The sequence below is a fragment of the Colletotrichum gloeosporioides genome (assembly GCF_011800055.1).
Source record: "Colletotrichum gloeosporioides strain Lc1 chromosome Unknown consensus_17, whole genome shotgun sequence".
In the NCBI taxonomy this organism is placed as follows: Eukaryota; Fungi; Ascomycota; class Sordariomycetes; order Glomerellales; family Glomerellaceae; genus Colletotrichum; species Colletotrichum gloeosporioides.
Genome location: NW_025544662.1, coordinates 2,028,025 through 2,046,498, shown reverse-complemented (window position 1 = coordinate 2,046,498; position 18,474 = coordinate 2,028,025). Strand labels below are relative to the sequence as shown.

At 55.1% G+C, this 18,474-nt stretch overlaps 5 protein-coding genes across 5 annotated transcripts; 3 read left to right on the top strand and 2 right to left on the bottom strand.

The window, feature by feature from the left end:
- Positions 1–1,185: 1,185 nt before the first annotated feature.
- Positions 1,186–5,007, top strand: GCG54_00011466 (putative Ras GTPase-activating-like protein ngap; the record flags this gene model as incomplete). Its single annotated transcript, XM_045411371.1, has 1 exon — positions 1,186–5,007. One exon carries the CDS (start codon positions 1,186–1,188, stop codon positions 5,005–5,007), a length of 3,822 nt encoding a protein of 1,273 aa, XP_045268429.1.
- An 893-nt stretch (positions 5,008–5,900) lies between these two features.
- On the bottom strand, positions 5,901–7,083 carry GCG54_00011465 (Peptidyl-prolyl cis-trans isomerase D; the record flags this gene model as incomplete). Its single annotated transcript, XM_045411370.1, has 2 exons — positions 5,901–6,661; positions 6,726–7,083. 2 exons carry the CDS (start codon positions 7,081–7,083, stop codon positions 5,901–5,903), a joined length of 1,119 nt encoding a protein of 372 aa, XP_045268428.1.
- Positions 7,084–7,827: 744 nt separating this feature from the next.
- Positions 7,828–8,403, bottom strand: GCG54_00011464 (D-aminoacyl-tRNA deacylase 1; the record flags this gene model as incomplete). Its single annotated transcript, XM_045411369.1, has 3 exons — positions 7,828–8,063; positions 8,116–8,337; positions 8,373–8,403. The coding sequence occupies 3 exons, from the start codon at positions 8,401–8,403 to the stop codon at positions 7,828–7,830; spliced, it is 489 nt and encodes a 162-aa protein (XP_045268427.1).
- A 1,277-nt stretch (positions 8,404–9,680) lies between these two features.
- Positions 9,681–11,718, top strand: GCG54_00011463 (General negative regulator of transcription subunit 3; the record flags this gene model as incomplete). The annotated part of the gene is made up of 4 exons (XM_045411368.1): positions 9,681–9,935; positions 9,992–11,039; positions 11,089–11,602; positions 11,658–11,718. The coding sequence occupies 4 exons, from the start codon at positions 9,681–9,683 to the stop codon at positions 11,716–11,718; spliced, it is 1,878 nt and encodes a 625-aa protein (XP_045268426.1).
- A 4,453-nt stretch (positions 11,719–16,171) lies between these two features.
- On the top strand, positions 16,172–17,118 carry GCG54_00011462 (uncharacterized protein; the record flags this gene model as incomplete). Its single annotated transcript, XM_045411367.1, has 2 exons — positions 16,172–16,629; positions 16,701–17,118. The coding sequence occupies 2 exons, from the start codon at positions 16,172–16,174 to the stop codon at positions 17,116–17,118; spliced, it is 876 nt and encodes a 291-aa protein (XP_045268425.1).
- Between the last annotated feature and the right edge of the window lie 1,356 nt (positions 17,119–18,474).

The following is an 18,474-nucleotide window of genomic DNA, read 5'->3' as shown; positions in this document are numbered from 1 at the left end:
TGCGCAGTTAGCAGTAGCTAAGGTAGCTACGCTACGCTGTACCCAAACGACCAGCAGCGACATCCTTGGTGCTCGATTCCACTGCGCCGAACATCTAATCAGCAATAATATTTAGGTCCCCGGGTCCATCTCCGTTCTGGGTCCTCAGAATTTGCGACGAAGGAAAAAGAAGTGGGAAACCGAAAAAGCAATTAATACCACTTCAATCCACCCGAAGCCTTCATTCGATTAACTAACGCCCTTTTCCCCTCGTCTTCCTACGGTTGGTCCTTCACCTGACGAATACTCCATACCGCTGCTGGCTGCGTGCTGTGCTCTCGACTCCGCACCACTGCGCCGCCTTCGTTTTTGTCGTCGTCGTCGTCGTCGTCCACGTCGCCGCCGCCCTATCGAGGCCATTTCCCACTCTCCGCATTGCAGCTCTCTGTTTTTTTTTCTTTCTTTACTACCGTTCGCTGCCACGGCCGCCCTCCCGCAGAAGAACCCTTCTTGGCACGACCCCGAACCCCTTCCACCGCCTGTGCGACTTTGACTTTGGCGGCATCGCCGAACACCGTACGAAGCCAAACTGTCCAGTCTTCTCGAATCTTGGACGGCCGCTGTTCGCTGCAACCCTGCATCATCCCACCTTAGAAGCTGTGGATCAACCACCAAGAATTCCCCGCTCTCAACCTCCCATCCCGCTGCTGATCCATTCTTCTCCCGCTCGTTCGCTCGCTCGCTCTTTGCCTTGCCCTGGCCTGGCTTAACGGTTGCCACCACACCGCGTCGCACTTTGAAGTTCCCCCCGAAATTATCGGAGGTCTCCTGCTGCGCACTACCATCTCACTTTCGTAGCTGAGAGTCTGTGTCTCAGCGACAACCAACATCACCGATCCGCTGCGTTTGCGACGAGACTCCGCGCCGTGAGACCCGTTCACGAGCTTCTGGGCGACCGGCCAGCAACTATTATGCTTACTGCTGTGTGGCGGCATACACATCAGCCCCGAAAGCAGACCCGAATCGGCCAGCAGCTGATTGCTCGAGGACATAAGAAGCGTGCAGGATAGGGATTTCGGGAAACAAGACGTCGTGGGACGTCTAGGTGCAGTTCTTGAGAGAGACAGCAGCATTTTGAGACGAAAAAACAGTTACTGAACGTCAGATGCGGGCAGTCCCCAAATGAGGACAAATCATGGAATGAGCATGGCACCACCGGGAATGGATGGACGAACCTACCACAACGGTGGTCACAACGTTACGCCGCGTCTCGAGTGGCCCCAAACCCAAAGTCAGACCTTGGCTGCCGACTCGTCCTCCCGCGGCATGGAACGCGCTTCGATCAACAACCTGCGCACATCCTTCCGCTCCAACCTGCCGCCGAACCCGACTATTCGCGCCGTGACACCGGAGTACCACCACCCCGAAGTCTCTCCGGCAGTATCCGCCAGCTCCGTCTTCGATCCGGCTGCCAGCTTACACTCAGCTCGCAGCGGCTTCACCTCGACCTCCCCTCAAACCTCTCCGAGATCCATACCCGGAGACTTCCAAAGACGGCAGGGTGTGGTATTCAATGACCAGTACGGCGGAGACTCGTACCAGAATTCAAGTAGCCCCCCTCCAAGGCAGCCCAACACCTTTCGGCCGAGAACACACACCATGGACGGGGCATTGAGACAGCAGTTTCTGAATGCGACGGCCAGGGAGGGCCCAGGTCGGCCACGCTTAGGGTCGTTCTCTTCCTCCGGGTCACAACCGCTCTATGACGATGCCCGTTCGCCGCCTCCGCCCATTGAATCCTTGGGTTTTCCTTCAGTGATACCCGCTCGCCATTCCGAGATACCCCCAGGCGCCACAAACAGCTTGAGAGAAAAGAAATCGTCAAGCAAGCGGTTGATCAAGCGGCAATCCTCACGTCCTACTTCGCCTCCTGCCACGACACCTTCAGTGGACTCACTACCTGTCCCTGTGCCGACTGAAAACGCGAACAACATTCTACTGTTGATGAAGAACCTGTGTGGTCGAATGAGAGGCGATATCGAGTTCCGGACCGAAACATCAGGCCATTGGCAAATCGGAGTCGCCTACGTTGATGAGGAGAAGGGATCCCTGATGTTTGACTCAGGGAACGATGGGCCATTCCACGTCCCCCTGGTGTCAGATCTGCGAGGGTGTCGCATCTCCCCCACCGAGCTGCCTGAAGGCAAGAAGTGCTTGGAGATTTCGTCTAATGCGCAGCCACCTGTGGATCTACTAATACACCCAATCCTCGCGGAGGAGCGAGATTTGTGGCTGGCTGCGTTGTTGTGCTGGCAGCAAATGCGGCCACCTAAGGTCAAGCTGTCCAATGCAAACCGAAATCCAACTCCTACCCAATTAAGACCAGCAGTTAGGAGGCGCGGCTCTGAGAACGGAACACCAAAAACGACAAATGCACTCATCAAAGTTGGCCAGGTCCGGCTATGGGATAAGGGATTGGCTAGCTCTCCAAGGGCTATTGTCAAAAGACCCTCTACCAGGGACTTGAGATCGCCGTGTACTTCGTGGCGGGTCGTTTCCTGCCTACTCCAGGAGAATGGCGAGATCAGGCTTACCACGAACGATGGTGATGCTGTCATTGCTGTGGTAGAGCTCTCTCAGCTGTCGAGATGCGCCATTCAACAGCTGGACAGATCTGTTCTCGACGAAGAATACTGCATCGGCATCTTCCCCCATTACTCCACGATATCCACCCAGCTCTCCATTTTCCGACCCGTCTATATCGCATTGGAGAATCGCTTGCTTTTCGAGGTCTGGTTCGTCCTCCTGCGCGCCTTTGCACTGCCTGACATCTTTCTGTTGGAGCCATCTGCAGAAGGCGCTGTCGAGGTTACCGATTTGGATTCTGATCTTACGGGAGAGGTTTTCAGAATCGAAAAGACGATTAGCTTGAGGGTTACAGAGGCCAAGCTGAAGCCAAGAATTATGTCACCAGATGTTGGCAGCTTCGTCGACCGGCAATCTAGGGATGCTGATCCCCTGATTGGTAACTATCTCACAGAGGTCATCCTAGATGGCGAAGTTCGAGCTCGGTCAACAATCAAGACAGGCACAAAGAACCCTTTCTGGAGAGAAGACTATCAGTTCTCAGATCTCCCCCCGATGATGCCGTTTCTCTCTATTGTCCTGAAGAGAGTTGATGGGAACCTTGAAAGCTGGAGCCATCAGCTGCAAGCATCACTCGGATTGCCGAAGACGGGCAATCTGACGGAGGTTCTATGCGGTTCGGTTGACATCCCTCTCGACCAAGTGGAGCCTGGCAAAGATCTCGAAAGGTGGCTCGACATATATGATGAGCGACAGCAAGTCGTTGGCACGATGCTCGTCAAACTTCAGCATGAAGAGCTCGTGGTACTTCACTCCAAGGAGTACCAGGCGTTATCAACTCTTCTCCACAGCTTTCCGTCCGGTCTGACTGCACAGATTGCTGATGCCCTTCCCGGAAATCTCAGACGCCTCTCGGAAATCTTTCTCAACATCTTCCAAGTGTCCAATCATGCGAATGAGTGGCTTCAGACGCTGGTAGAGGATGAAATCGATGGTATCGGGGGCACACAAAACCAAATGAAAAAGTACCGATACAGCAGCCGGCTCAAGTCCAGCGAGGCGTTGGAATTCCACAACGGTAGAGAACAGGTTTTGCGCGACATGGGCAAGTCGTTAGCAGGGGAGGCCAACCTGCTCTTCAGAGGCAACACCTTACTGACACAAGCTCTCGAATTCCACATGAGGAGATCAGGCAAGGAGTACCTTGAGCAGATGCTGATGGCCAAAATCTATGAGATCAACGAGATGAACCCCGACTGTGAGGTTGACCCCAGCAAATTGAAGCCAGGGGAGAACGTCCAAGAGCATTGGAATCGCCTAATTCAGATCACGACAGAGGTCTGGCAATGCATCTGCCGGGAGCCGACTAAGTGTCCTCCAGAGTTGCGGTCAATTCTCAAATACATTCGTGCTGTCGCCGAAGATCGCTACGGTGATTGGCTGCGAACCGTCACTTACACCAGCGTCTCGGGCTTTCTCTTTCTCCGCTTCATCTGCCCTGCGATCTTGAGCCCGAAGCTCTTCGGCCTGCTACGGGACCATCCCCGGCCGCGAGCACAGCGAACGCTGACACTCGTCGCGAAAGCGCTCCAAGCGCTGGGAAATCTCTCAACGTTTGGAAAGAAGGAGGAATGGATGGAGCCGATGAACAAGTTTTTGGGTTCAAACCGCCAATCGGTAAAAGATTATATCGACACCATCTGCTCTATTCCTGTTGAACGCAACAAGGTCGCTCTGGGGCCATCCTACTCGACTCCCATCACCATTCTCGGCAGACTGTCTCCGACGGCTCGGGAGGGTTTCCCAGCATTGCCTCACCTGATCGACCACGCCCGAAACTTTGCTGCCTTGGTAAAGATGTGGACTGACGCAAACCCTATTGGCAATGGCGAGGTGTCCAAACCTGCTGGCGGTGAAGACGATATTCTCATCTTCAACGAGATGTGCATGAGCTTGCAAGAGCGTGCAGACATCTGCTACGCGAAGATGGATGGATCGCTACACGATACCGCATCGCTTGCTGCATCTGCATCCGAGTTCGCCGATCAGCTAGAACACAGTCAAGCTATGCTGGAATCTATGACGTTCGCAACCTACCACAACAACAATTCCGCAACAAACTCTACTACAGCTTCGACGGTCTGGATGGAGCAAGACAATCTCGTGCCTCCTGGATCAGCCGGCAGCGATGCGTACATGGAGACATCTTCGTCCCGAAGCCGTGAGCAACGCCGTGGCCGGGACAGAAGCTCAATGAGACAGAACTCTGGGCATTCGGACCACTCGACAGGACACCTCGCGACGCTCAAGCGTAACGGCCGAGCCACACGCCATATTTTGTCTGGCATCATGAAGCCATTTGCTCGGGGAGAGTCGCCTGACTCGTCGCCATCAGTATCGCGAAGCAAGAACTTTGAGCGTAACTGGAATACTGGCTACTGATCAACATCAGTGGACGCATCACGAACCAACACCACTCGAGGGCCACCGGCCGTCTCTTATTTTTCTTTGTTGCCTACTTTCTTCGCATACGAACATGAACACAAAAGCCCACGGGTCTTTGACGACACAAAAATCTTCTGTTTTTAGTTTTTCTCACGACGAGGAGGATATCTGGATACGCGCATTTGGCGATCATGGCTGCTGCATTACTACTCTGGGAGGGAGGCAAGCCGGGCTCCCATGGGTTTTTGTGAAACCACCCCGGCGTTTCTTTGACCCGACAGGGCAAGCTTTGCTCGCTCGGGAAGGAGGGAAGAACAAAATGGCTTCCCATGCATTGGTTGGAGGCCCGGCCCTGTTGTTTTTCGATGTTGATTGATTCCTTCACCCTTCTTGCTTGCTAGGTTCCTTGGTGTAAGGTAGCCTTCGCATCATGGGACACGATGAATATACCCAGACACATCATGATTAGAAGATACCTTTGTCTCGTCCGCACGAACCAGACGCGCGCGAAAGACACTTGATGCGCATTACAAGAACACGTGCGTGTAATGTAAATAATATTGAACATTGTGTCGAGGTATCTACCTGAATCCTATGGTTTTTCTTTTCGTCTTCGCCATGTCCGTCGTCTCTGTACGCCCCAAATTCAAATGAATTAACCCGGTTTTTAATCGCCCAAAAGACCCAAATTCGTCACGTCTTCATCGTCTCTTTTTCTAGGTCGTACCACGCTCGGCTCCTCGTTGCCCGCTCTAGTCGATCCAGCCCTCAATCCATGCGCTGCTGTGGTCGGTTTTCCAGCCTCATCGCTGTAGAGCTCCTCCGATGCCTCAATAGTCACATCAGCGAATTAGATGAAGGTGCACGTCATTTCAGAGCTTACGCCCACTCTATTGGAAGAACTTCTTGTACGCAGCCTTCTCCTTGGCCGCGCGGGCGGAGGCCTTCTGCTTGACGGCGTTGAGCTCATTGAGGATGACCTTGTCCTCGGGAACAAGCTTGTGAGCCTCCTCCAGGTCCTTGATGGCGCTCTCGTCATCCTTGAGACGAACGCTGGCGAAGCCGCGACGGTAGAGAGCCTTGGCACGGTCGGCTTCCTTAATGCCGGCAATGTCGAGGGCGTAGCCGGCAGTCTTGGCGGCATCCTCCCAGTTCTCGAGCTTGATGTTGAGCAGAGCCGAGTTGCTGTTCAGGGAGAAGCGGAGGGCCTTGAGCTCGGCCTGCACCTCGGCGGGCTCGTTGTCGAGGTCAGGCTCCTCGTTGAGGTAGCGCAGACCCTTCTGGTACTTGTCAAGACCGGTCTGAAAGTCGCCGGCCTTGAAGGCCTTGTTTCCAAAGTCCTTGCAGGCCGTGGCGATCTTAAGCGTCTCCTTTGCGTCGGGAGGGGAGGCGCAATCCTCGGGGTAGTCCTCGTAGGTATCACCCATGGCATCGGGCGCCTTGACATCGGCAGCCAACGCAGCGTCTCCGGTGAGCTCACCGCAGTCGGCGATGACGGCATCCTTGACGGGCTTGTCGCCAGTCTCGGTCTGGAGGTTCTCGATCTGGCGGACGACAGACTTGCCGTTGAGGACCTCGCCAAAGACAACGTGCTTGTTGTCGAGGTGGGGGGTCGGGACGGTGGTAATGAAGAACTGAGAGCCGTTTGTGTCTGTGTTGTAGGTGGTTAGTTCTTGGAACCGACGGCAGGGCTGAACAAGTACGGAGCAACTTACTAGGCCCAGCGTTTGCCATGGAAAGAAGGAAAGGGCGCTCATGCTTCAAGGGGAAGGCCTCGTCCTCGAACTTCTCGCCGTAGATGGATTCGCCGCCAGTTCCGTTGCCAGCGGTGAAGTCACCGCCCTGGATCATGAACTGCTTGATAACACGGTGGAAGCCAGATCCCTTGTAGTGGAGGGGCTTTCCGGTCTTGCCCAAGCCCTTCTCTCCTGTGCAGAGAGCGCGGAAGTTCTCGGCAGTTTTGGGGACAAGGTCGTTGTAGAGCTCCATGGTAATGCGACCGGCGGACTTGCCACCAATGGTCACGTCGAAGAAGACGCGGGAGCGCGCCTGCTTAGTCTCGTCGGCAGACATGGTTGCGGTTTGTGTGGTGTTGGTGAGGTAGGAAGGATGAACTGGTGTTGTCTCGATCTACCCAAGATCAGGCTGAGACGTTGCGCTCTGTGCGAGTGGTGCGGGGTAGAGAGCTTGTCACGGTCTCTGGGTATCTAGCTGGAGGTTGCTGTTTGGTCTGAGCTGTGGATAGCTTCAACCAAGTGAAAGTCAGACGCAATTGTGAGTAGTGATCAGAATTAAGTCAAAGGGGCAGGAACTAAAATGACGATGCGGCGTTGGCAGCAGTCAAGGTTAAGAATACCTCTGCCCAGGTGAGCTCACAGCTGAGTGGGGTTGCGATGGAACTTTCTAGCTCCACGAAGACCTGGCGCGGGGCAGCTGTGTTGCACCGCAATCCTGCGCGGCAGTGGGGGAAACGACGCCCGAGCCAACCCCCTTGCCTAAAGGAAGGGCGGTTTGGCGCTTGCCAGTCAGCGGCTTGTCGTTTGTGAGGAAGGCAGCGTCGGTGATGATCTACCAATCAGCTCTTGCATTTTTCAATCATGGAGATGTCAGTTTCGCATGCCTGGGAAATGGCATTGTTGCCGTCTCTATGTGCCCAACCCTGGAGCCAAGGGTATGTTTATCTAGTTGAAGTCTAACAGCTCAAGTAGTAGCCTATCTATTTGTTTCCTCCATATCTATGAGCAAGAGCTCCAAGCCTCGGGTATACTTACAATCCAAAGGGACCATGAAACCGAATGCAGTGCCAGCCGCAGGTATTTACTGCTTCGGCGGCGCAGGGTCTGTGTTGAGCTCCAGGGTTATGGGGCCATCGTTGATGAGAGCGACCTCCATCATTGCCTGAAATCTCCCATCTTTGACCTTGTCTGCGGCGTAACCAGCCTGGACCTTCTGCAAGAAGTGGTGATACAGCCTCTTGGCGTCCTCGGCGCCTGCCGACAGGCGGAAGTCAGGTTTGTTCTTACTAATCTTGGCGAATAGTGTGAATTGAGACACTGCAAAGGTTAGGCAAGCCGGCGCGCTGATTCATCATCATGACAGACGTACCGCAGAGAACTTCCCCGGAGATGTCCTGGACGTTCTTCTTCCATCTGCCGCCGGCGTCGTCATCCCACATCTTGAGCTTCAGCACCTTGGTCGCAAGAGCTTCTGCTTCCTTTTCCGTGTCACCGGGGGCAACGGCAGCGAGCACCAAAACGCCTTTGCCAATGGAGGAGATGACCTCCTTGTCCACTGTCACTGAGGCGGACAGCACACGCTGGACGATGGCTGGGAGCAAAAAGAGTCAACATACTTGGACTTACAGCGGATAACGGAAGGATCCTTGCCTTTCATCTTGCAGCACTGCGTAAATGCAATTTGGCAGAGACAGGGAATAGGTTTCAGAGCTGAGAACGGCAGAGGATTCAAACGCGCGGATCCGTCTCTTCAGACACTGATTGATTGACCGGAACGTGGAACCGCCTCCGCCGTCGACCGGATGAGGTCAAAAAGGTGCCAAAGACAAGGAGGAAAACCCAGGGGCTAAGATGGCAGTAGCATGCGGCCAGCCAATGCCGTCTGAAAGTTGAGAAGCCACCGATCAACCAAGCGTGCAGATTGCAGTACGTAGAAAGCAACTCAGGTACCTTTGCAATTGAGGGGAGAGAGAGACAGGCTAGCGACCAAGGCGTCCTGGGGTTTGTGGCCTTGGCTTACGCCCGGCAATTTGAGGGGGAGGGGGTTAGATCCTCAAGGGAACCAGAGGGCACAGCTACGAACTGTTTGCTTCGGGCTGCAATTCAATGCCTGCTGGGAATAGAAACAAGAGTGGCCAGAGATGGAAGCAGCCCGCAATCAAAAATCGAGACACTGGACGGCTGGAAATTGGAGCTATTGGGTGCTAGACACCTGGATAGACAGGCTGACAGGGAGTTTAATAGGGTGCGTGCAGGTTGGTGGCAGGACTTCACATCCCTGAACGCGACTGGAGTGGCAGGCTGGGCTGAAAGGGGCCGTGTCATCATTCGCCCTACACAGTGCAGACCTGGACAGTCATGACTTCCTTCAGATAGACCTAGAACAACTCAGACGTAACACTTTGGGTGCTCAATTACTTTAGAGCCGCCTAAAAGTTGCAGCTTGGGTCATTAAAAGTGCCTGGAATACTAGGGCTACCCGACTAAAATAAATATTCTTCACTACACCAGTATTTGGTGCTTGTTTACCTCTCACCTCAGACTTCCCCTCTACCACAGATAAGGTACCTCCAGACGTCCCACCTTGGCGCACGGCTTTCACCCACGCCTCCAGCTGGCGGTTCTTTCTTCCGCAGCCTCAAATCATCAAACAGCCGCATCTGTTTGTTGCAAGCAAATTTGGATCGCGCAATCACCGATCGCCGGTATTTTTCGGCGCAGTAGTCGTCATTCGAGGGACACAAAACCTCATCACCGCCCACACTCTGCCCATCGGCACATCGATAGCGCATCAGACGAGCCTGAGCTCCGATCCGAAGCTGTCATTATCACCATCAATCACCACAACCATACCTGACACACCCAATCAGTCGATACCGAAACTCCAAGCCGGACGAACGATCTCCATCCCTGGTACACACACAATCAGGCATCATGGCGGCACGAAAACTGCAACAAGAAGTCGACAAGTGCTTCAAGAAGGTGGCCGAAGGCGTCGCCGAGTTCGAGGCCATCTACGAGAAAATCGAGCAATCGAATAACATTTCTCAGAAGGAGAAGCTAGAGGACAACCTCAAGCGTGAAATCAAGAAGCTACAGCGTCTACGAGATCAGATCAAGACATGGGCCGCAAGCAACGATATCAAGGACAAGGCTCCTTTACTGGAACACCGTCGCTTGATCGAGACGGTCGGTGGCCCATGATCCCGCGGTAGCCTTCCGTGGCTCTGCTAACTCTCTCGCAGCAAATGGAGAAGTTCAAGGCCGTCGAGAAGGCCATGAAGACTAAGGCATACTCCAAGGAAGGGTTGGCCTCTTCAGCGAAACTCGACCCACAAGAACAGGCCAAGGCAGAGGCAAGCGATTTCCTTAGCAGCATGGTCGACGAGCTGGAACAACAGATCGAGACCCTCGAAGCCGAGAGCGAATCGATACAGGCCACCATGAAGAAGGGCAAGAACCAGTCTGCCAAGGTCGAGCGCATCGCCGAGATCGAGCGCATCATTGAGCGCCATAAATGGCATCAGAGCAAACTTGAGCTAATTCGGAGATCCCTCGAGAACGGTGGCGTGGATACGGATCAAGTGACCGACCTCGAGGAATTGATCCGCTATTACGTTTCGGATGGCATGAACGATGACTATATCGAGGATGACGAGATGTACGATGACTTGAACCTGGACGAGGAGGAGGGCGTGTACGGCATCCCTCAGGATGGTGACAAGGGATCGTCGCAAGACGCCCAGTCGCAAGCAGAGGAGCCAACACCGGAGCCCGAGATCATCAAGCCTCCAAGCGCAAAGCCAAAGGCAGTGGCCGAGGTATCTGCATCAGGACGGAGATCGAGTGCGCAATCCAAGTCCCCCTTACCGGCGCTGGCGACGCTGCATACGCCATTAGCGACTATCAGCAACGGCAACTCGAGCGGCCCCGTCATGAAGCCAGCATCTGTTCCCGCAAGACCTGCAGAAGGCCTCAAGTACGCGTCCGCGGCGGCGGCAGCAGCGGCGTCGGATAAGATTGGGATCTCCCCGTTGCCACCTCCACCAGGCGCCCAACCCGTCGCCATTGCCAGTCCAGCGCAGGCCAAGACGAGCGTAGCAAACTCTCCAGCAACGACATCCGCACACCCAGTCGCTGCGAAAGAGCTGGAGATCAAGCAGCCGACGGTACCGTCAGCAAGCTCGAGCGAGACCCCCGCAACCAGCGCAAAGGCAATGCCCACTCCGAGCAAAGCGGAAAAGCGGGCAGCCAAGAACCAAGCCGCGGCGGAGGCGGCGGAAGCTGCCAAGGGTAAGCTGCCATGGAATTGCAGTCGACTTCATATGCTGACTATCTATAGCTGCTCAAACGAACGGCGCCGCCAACGGTGTCAAGCCCGTTGTGGAGGAAGAAGAAGAAGAGTCGATATACCACCTTCCCGCGTCTCTCCAAGACCTCGTCGAGTCGTTCGAGACTTCACGCAAGCGCCCGCCTTCTTACACCTCAGCAACCACGCAGCGCATGCTCCAGGCATCGCAAGCCATGTGCCCCGACATTATGGACACGGATGTACCACGAACCTACCGCCCCGACGTGCGCATTTCGTCGTCAGGAACCGGCTTCCCTTCGGAGCCTCTTCCGCTATTCGAGGACCCGCGTCTGTATCAGCGCATCGATCCTGATACTCTATTCTACGTCTTCTACTACAAGCAAGGCACGCCTCAACAATACCTTGCGGCCAAGGCGCTGAAGGATCAGAGTTGGCGGTTTCATAAGCAGTACCAGACTTGGTTCCAGCGCCATGAGGAGCCGAAGAACATTACGGAGGAGTTTGAGCAAGGCACATACCGGTTCTTCGACTATGAGAGCACATGGTAAGTTCTTTTTGGAGGTGTCAGAATCCAGAGCCAGTACTAACGACTCGCGTAGGATGAACCGTAGAAAAGCGGACTTCAAGTTCGCCTACAAGTTCCTCGAGGACGATGTATGAATATGTGGCATTGTTCACACGGTATTACCAGGCGTAGCCCCGGATTGGGATGGGTTTCTCGAGCCTCTGGTATCGGGGAGGAATGGCGTTTGCCTCGTTTTGCGGAAACATACGGCCAGGACTGATCTGGCCCAATCTTTGTTGAGTACACTGACTACTGACTGGTCATTCAAGGTTAGGCGATAGGCCGCCTGATGAATACTACCTTTGCACATGGAAGAAGAAATGTCCTGCCACCGCCGCGTGACCCCAGATGGGGCTTTTACCCTTGGTGGTTGCAAGTATGCTCATGGTGATACCCGACTTGTGCTCTTGCCTCGGGCGATCTATGTCCACGATTGCCCAATGGCAAAGAATGCTTGGTTAATGAGGGGGTGCGTCATGGTTACACATATCGATGACTGCGGTTGAAGCTGGGTTTAGGTTGAAACTTGGCAGCAGCCACTAGTAGTTCTAGATGGTGCTGCACATCACAACGGCACAGTCGCGTCTACCTGTAAGGCAGCCACCCACAACACATGGTGTCTGGGGCCATACGCGGCTGCTCAGCCTCGATGATGTGTGTGTTTCTGAGTTGCTCGGTTGCAAGTTACCGAATGACCCCATAATCGTCTCTTTCGAGGCAAAAATGACCACAGATGGTTACAGTGAGGGACGACGACAGGGCCAGCGAAGCCGTTGCCGTCTGCAATAAAGAAGCTCCGCCACCATGTCATATCATAAGCCGGGCGTAGAAGCTCCAGGTAGGAAGTCGGCTTGGACGCAGATGAGTGGTTGAGCGTAGGCAGCCAGTTAAGTTTAAGCAAGAACGATGGCGGTATGTAGCCAGGTAGGTACCTGGTAAGTAGGAGGTAGCTGCAGGGAAGAGCAGCAACGTAAGGTAGTCGTCAGCAGGGGAGGAGGTGCATCGCATTTTGGAGGTTAGGTAAGGTCGGGCAATGTAGATAAGGTGAGGCAAGGTGCCTAAAGCGGTTAAGTAGACACAAGGGAAATGCCAGACAGGCAGGCAGGCAGTACAAAACAGAACAGAGTAAATGCAGTTCGTGTTGGTGGTGGTAGAGATGGTTGTGGTGGCAGGGGATGGAGTCGGAGTGGGCAATGTCGTGGGGCCCGCGGAACGATACCATCACCCAGGTCATCATCTAGGTACCTTTACCTTGCCATTAAGGTGCGTTAAGCGATGGAAGTTTTCTAGAAGGCGAGACGGGCCCCACTATGACAGCAGCACAGCGGTCGGGTCCAACCCAGGAGCCGGGGCCGTACACGGCGGGCACATTGGACGACCTGAGGACCTTACCCTCTGATCATGACCGAGCCTGGACTCCATTTTGGCCACACATGACATTCTCTTGCAGTTGGCGGAGATGACAAGCTCGTTGGAACCCACCGCCTCGAGACGATGTCTCCCCTCGAATCGCCCCGAGCTTGCTGCAGAAGAACATTCTTTGCGTCTTCCAGAAAATGGCTCGTCCGAACAATGTCTCCATCGGGGATGGATCTCGTGTGCCAATGTCGCCTCTCAGTGTTGCGCGCTTTTGGGGTGAACCAACCGGCAGACACCCATTGGCATTGAGGGCAAGCGATGGAGAGCGCTTCGCTTCGTCACTTAGCTTTCACCGAGTCAATCGCCCGCACTGCATCGCGGCACATCACATCCCCTTCGCCTGTCAGCTCGACCGCTGAGGCACTCCGCAGGCCCGCCGTATCTTTTTCCCCATTCGGCCTGCCAGGGGGTGGGCGACCCTTCTTTGCATTTTTGTCGCAAACAGCGACGGCGCGACCCATTTCCTCGGAGACAGCTGACCCAATGCCAAAATGCATCGTATCGGCGACGAAGACGAGCAGGATGAGTCGAAGAGACGGGCAAACACCGCAAAATGAGAGAAGGTACACAACTGCAGCCCCAGTCATAGACCGTCATCGGCCACCGTGGCCATTACCCTCCGTGGAACCTGCTATCCAGGACGGACCGCTTGAGACTGTCAGAGTGGGCAATCTGGCCGGGCAAGTAGGCCGGAAGAGGTCCAGAGTTCGTCTTCATTGCATCTCACTCGCCTGCTGACTCTGGCCCATCTGGGTCTCTCAGGCTATTCAGGTGGGCGGTCATGCAGCTCTGCGGCGGATCCAGCGGATTGGCCCCCGAAGGCAGAACAGACATCCTGACGGCGGTTGCACTGCAACTGCGCAGCCCAGTCGGCCATTCGGCCGACCAGTCATACCTTTGGATGGTGAGCGTTGAGTCCATCTCGAGGACATGGGGCATGGAAGCGTCAACCGAGGTACGAAGTGCGCTCGCGTCGCGCTACCTGACCGTGCCTCCTTTGATGCTTGCTCATGCCTGGGCTCGGCAGCCAGACGCATGCTCGCAGCGCATGCTGCTGCCACCGGGTCATGGCCTCACCTGCCTTATTACTGCATAGTACGAATGGCCAGTGAGCGGTTCGTGATTTGCGGTACCATTGTCTCTCGGCTGATTCCACTTCAGCATGTTGGACCCTGGGCTGCAAGGACTGCAAGCGTTCACGGGGCCACTAGTGTGGCAGTGCGGGGCCCGGCCAGGCAACGACATAGTGTGTTACTCTTCGAGTCAAGCCTCCTCCGCGATTCCGATCTTCACCTCTATCTCAACTCGACAGCCGCATCGCATTCCTGCCAAGTCCGCCCCGAGCCCCCGTCTGCTCACTCGTTCCAATCAGCGAATAACCTGAGCATTGCCATGACATATCTCGCCCCTGTTTTTCTAGTCAACACTGCTCTTACTGGTCTCTCCTGCTCGAGCTAGACACAAACGACCCCTTGCCTAGGGACCACCACCGCACACCACCAACAACACGACAAGAACATGCCAAGCCTACCTTACCACTTACCTTCTTTTACCCTGCTCTATGGATACTAACAGAGTAGGAGTACCTACTTGAGCTAAAACAAGGTACCTTGCACCATACTTCTCCATACGTGACTGCATACACCACCACCAGTCCAACGCCCCTACCAACAAGAACAAGCCTAAAATGCAGTACATGCTGTCCCCAACTCCGGGTTGATTGACCTTGTCCTTGCCTTGACCCTGTCTCGACTCCTCGACTCTTCGTGCCGTCCAAACCGACCGCCAGAAACATTTCCGTAATAGCCCTTACCCTGCCCCGGTTTATCTTTTGGGTCTACCAGACATGTCTTGGGTCGTTAGTATCTTTGCCAATGAGCGTCAACCCAGCGTTTCTCAGAGCTGACTGCCCAGCCCGCAAGTCTCCTGAAGTCGACCCCCTTCCGACGAGATGTCCATGTAAACGGCCGTTGAGGCCCCCTTCCCTGCACGTCCCGACACTTTATTCCCCCGCCAGCCCTGTCTAGTGATAGGACGCTGCTCGTACATCCACAAATCGCCATGGGTACGGGGGGAGTGCGGCGGGTCTGAGCTGACCTTGTCTACACATGTTGCCAATACGTCGACGTGCCAGCTGCTAGTACATGCATGTCTTCGCGCGTTGAATCCATCGACTGGGTGGCTTGCGGCTTCTAAGCCCCTTTCTAGAAGTATGTCACTCACCGAGGACCGCCTCTGAGAGCTTCAACTTGTGTGTGGAGGATCCCAAGGTCCCCAGCACCTGCAGTTGTCTCCTCGCTTCGCGCCGCCTAGGCACATAACTTAATCCATCTCGACCCTACACGGCACAGGTCCAGGGGGCTAAGTTGACCCTAGGTTACCAGCTTGATTTGCGATTTGCGCCCTTTTGAGGCTCCCCATTAGCCAAGACCAAGGGGGGACCCAAGGCCGTCTTACGGAGATGAAGCCATGTGCGCCGGGTGGACAACCATGACTCCATTCCGCTACTTCTGCTACCACATCTCGTGTCTCTCTACCTAGCCGTGCCGCTCGAGGTTGACGTATTCCTTCATCGAGCATGGCGGTGAACTTGGCTTTGCCTTGCCTTCGTGTCCGTAATACTTGAACCACCCGTTTCCCACCCGACTCGTGTATCCATTGTTTGTAATCACTTCACACATTCCAACTGTTCAATCCTTCCAAACGCCAAACATCAAGCTCCCCGAGCCAAAAGGTCGATCTGTCTAGTTTGAGGTAAAAGAAAGAAGCACCCACACTCCTTACCAAAGCGTAAACACCCCCCCGAGGCGGCCAGAAACAACTCGGACGCCAGCCAACCAACTTCTAAGCTTTACAGATGGGAAGCTGCTTGCACGCCACGCTTGCATCCATCTGAAGTCAGACCCCCACGACCATCCCGTAGCGGCATCTGATTGTGTAAGTCATCACAGATTTCTACTTCAATACCCCCAGCAAGTTTGCTTCCGGGCCAACCTCCCCTCGACCACATGCTATCCTTTACTTCCCAATTCACCTAGTCAAGGGCGACCCTCTCCTTACTGAACTGCTATCCACAGACCGGGATACAAAACGGTTTAGACAGCACGACAGTTGTTCACCCATCACACAATGGGCAGCCAATACTACCGCGGCGCGAGCTATTATGTTAACGCAACGTCTCCAGTGTCGGCGGGAGGAGACTTCCTTGAATCTCCCACGTTCCTAGAGGCACCGGCGCTCGTTAGACAGCTGTCCGACACCAGCTCAAGCAGAGAGCCTCTCACCCCGTCCTCCTACGGCTCGCCTGGATCGCCAGGCATGTCCTACGCTTACCACACGACGAACATGAGCCACTCCCCGACGGACAACAGCTATGCGTCGTACTACGGCGAGGACGCCGGCGGTTATTACGGCGACGACTACGCCACCGCCGCGTCCTCTTCGGCGCAGCAGTCGACGGATTCCTACTATGGCGACGTCGACTGGTCAAAATATGACTACGTCCCCACTGAGGATGGAGGTTACTGGCAGATGAAACCACGATTCGTTCCTGCAGGGCAGTATCCAGCGGTGATACCTCACCAGGGGTGAGTAGACGACAGGGAGGCCTCTTTTCCCCAACACGGATGGAAGCTAACAATGCTGTGAAAAACTGCAGAGGACAAGAACAGCAAGAGGTGGTAGACTACAAGTTTCCCTGCCTGGAAGCCGGCTGCACCGCGAACCCTTTCAAGAGAAAGGCAGACCTCGAGAGACACTACAGACAAGTGCACCAGGACCCGTCCAAGAAGGAGGCTCACAAGTGCGATTATCCCAAGTGTTCGAGGAGGAACGAACCGTTCGGACGACGAGACCACTTCCGCGACCACCTGCGAGACTATCACAACGAGGACATCTTCAAGCGGGGCACGCACGTGGATGACAGCTGGCTCCAGGGCCGTAATCTGTCGTCCCGGTGGTGGCGGTGCTCAAAGTGCCTGATCAGGGTCGATGTCAACTCGTACCCCGACCATGTCTGCCCCAAATGCAAGAACCCGTGCGAAGACAAGCGTAAGCGAGCCAGAGGTTGGCATTGAGCTCGAGCGCGAGCATTGCCCGGAGCTGTCGACCTCGAAGCTCCTCGAGTCGAGTCGAGTCGAGTCGCGACGATGGAGACGAAGCTGCGGTCAAGGGAAGAGAGACACAAGAGAAAGCTGCTACGCCGGCTGCGCCTCTTTGCAGAGTGGACTTCTCATTGGGTGGACATGCTGATGCCTAGAGTGCGCAGCAAAGATGAACCTGCAAGAAGCATACATACCCCACATGGTGTCGACCGACGTTCGCGAACGGGTTACGGAGGAAGGGACATGAGAAGACGAAACCAGGTTTCCGGGGGGGCGTGTGTGCGCGCGCGCGATCAAGTGGTGGTGGATGTGTTGTTCTTTCCGCACATCTTGGGCCATGCCTCTGCCACCCCAAGGATGCCCTCCGGGGTCCGTTGCCCGACACGACTCTGACCACGCCGACTCATTCGGACGGGGAGTTTCTCATTGGACTTTGAGCAAACTTACAATAGTGCGGCTGAGGTCCCGCGGGCCAGCGAACACCACCATGGCATGCGCACACAGACACGGCTCTCAGACTCCCTCTCTCGACCTACGTATTCTGCGAGCTCGGCGACGAGAGATCATGACGTTTGGGTTCAACCAGTGCGTTCGCAAGTTTTCTCACCAGGGCCCAGTGGTTCGCTGCGGATAGGCCAAGGTAGCCAATCACGGACTCGGTCTTGGTGGCCTCTCTTCTCGGAACTGGTGGACCGGCGGCGGCAACAGCTGTCAGTCGAGCTAAGAGTCGGCGGCAGCGTCAGACTCCGAATCAAAAGGCCCCCGGTCGCTTCTTCCTGCCTGCCTGCTGGTTGGACCCAAAGGTGCCTTGCCTAGGCCGTTCAAACTGTTTGAATGGTTGGAGTTTTCACCTTTTGAGTCTAGATGCGATTGGCGCTGTGGCCCTCTTGCATGGGAACATGTTTCTTCTCGAGCAGTCATGTGGAGCGGGAAGGCATGGGGAGGGGTGCGCGGGCGTGTGTGTACGACCCAGAAGTGAGAAACGAACGGGATTCTGGGAGTACGAAGTGGTGCTGCGAGGGGAAGGTGTTGGTGGCCTTCGCTGCGTGTCGACATCGGCATGTCGAGCCTTACCCGACTGGGAAGGCTTCGAGAAGGGTTCTACGCAGGCTGTGTGGCTTTGCGCACACCCACATCTGAAGATGCAGGCAGAGCGGAGCTGCATTAGCACAGGATGAGGGGTGAGGGTGGTTGGGAGAGGTTCTCGGAGTTCGGTCACTTTTTGTTTTTTTTGTTTCCTGTGTGGTGTTTCTGCATGGCGGCGGAGGCTGTGTTTCGATTTTGCTCACCCTTTTCTGCCCATGTTTGGTTCCTGGGTCTGTACTCTTT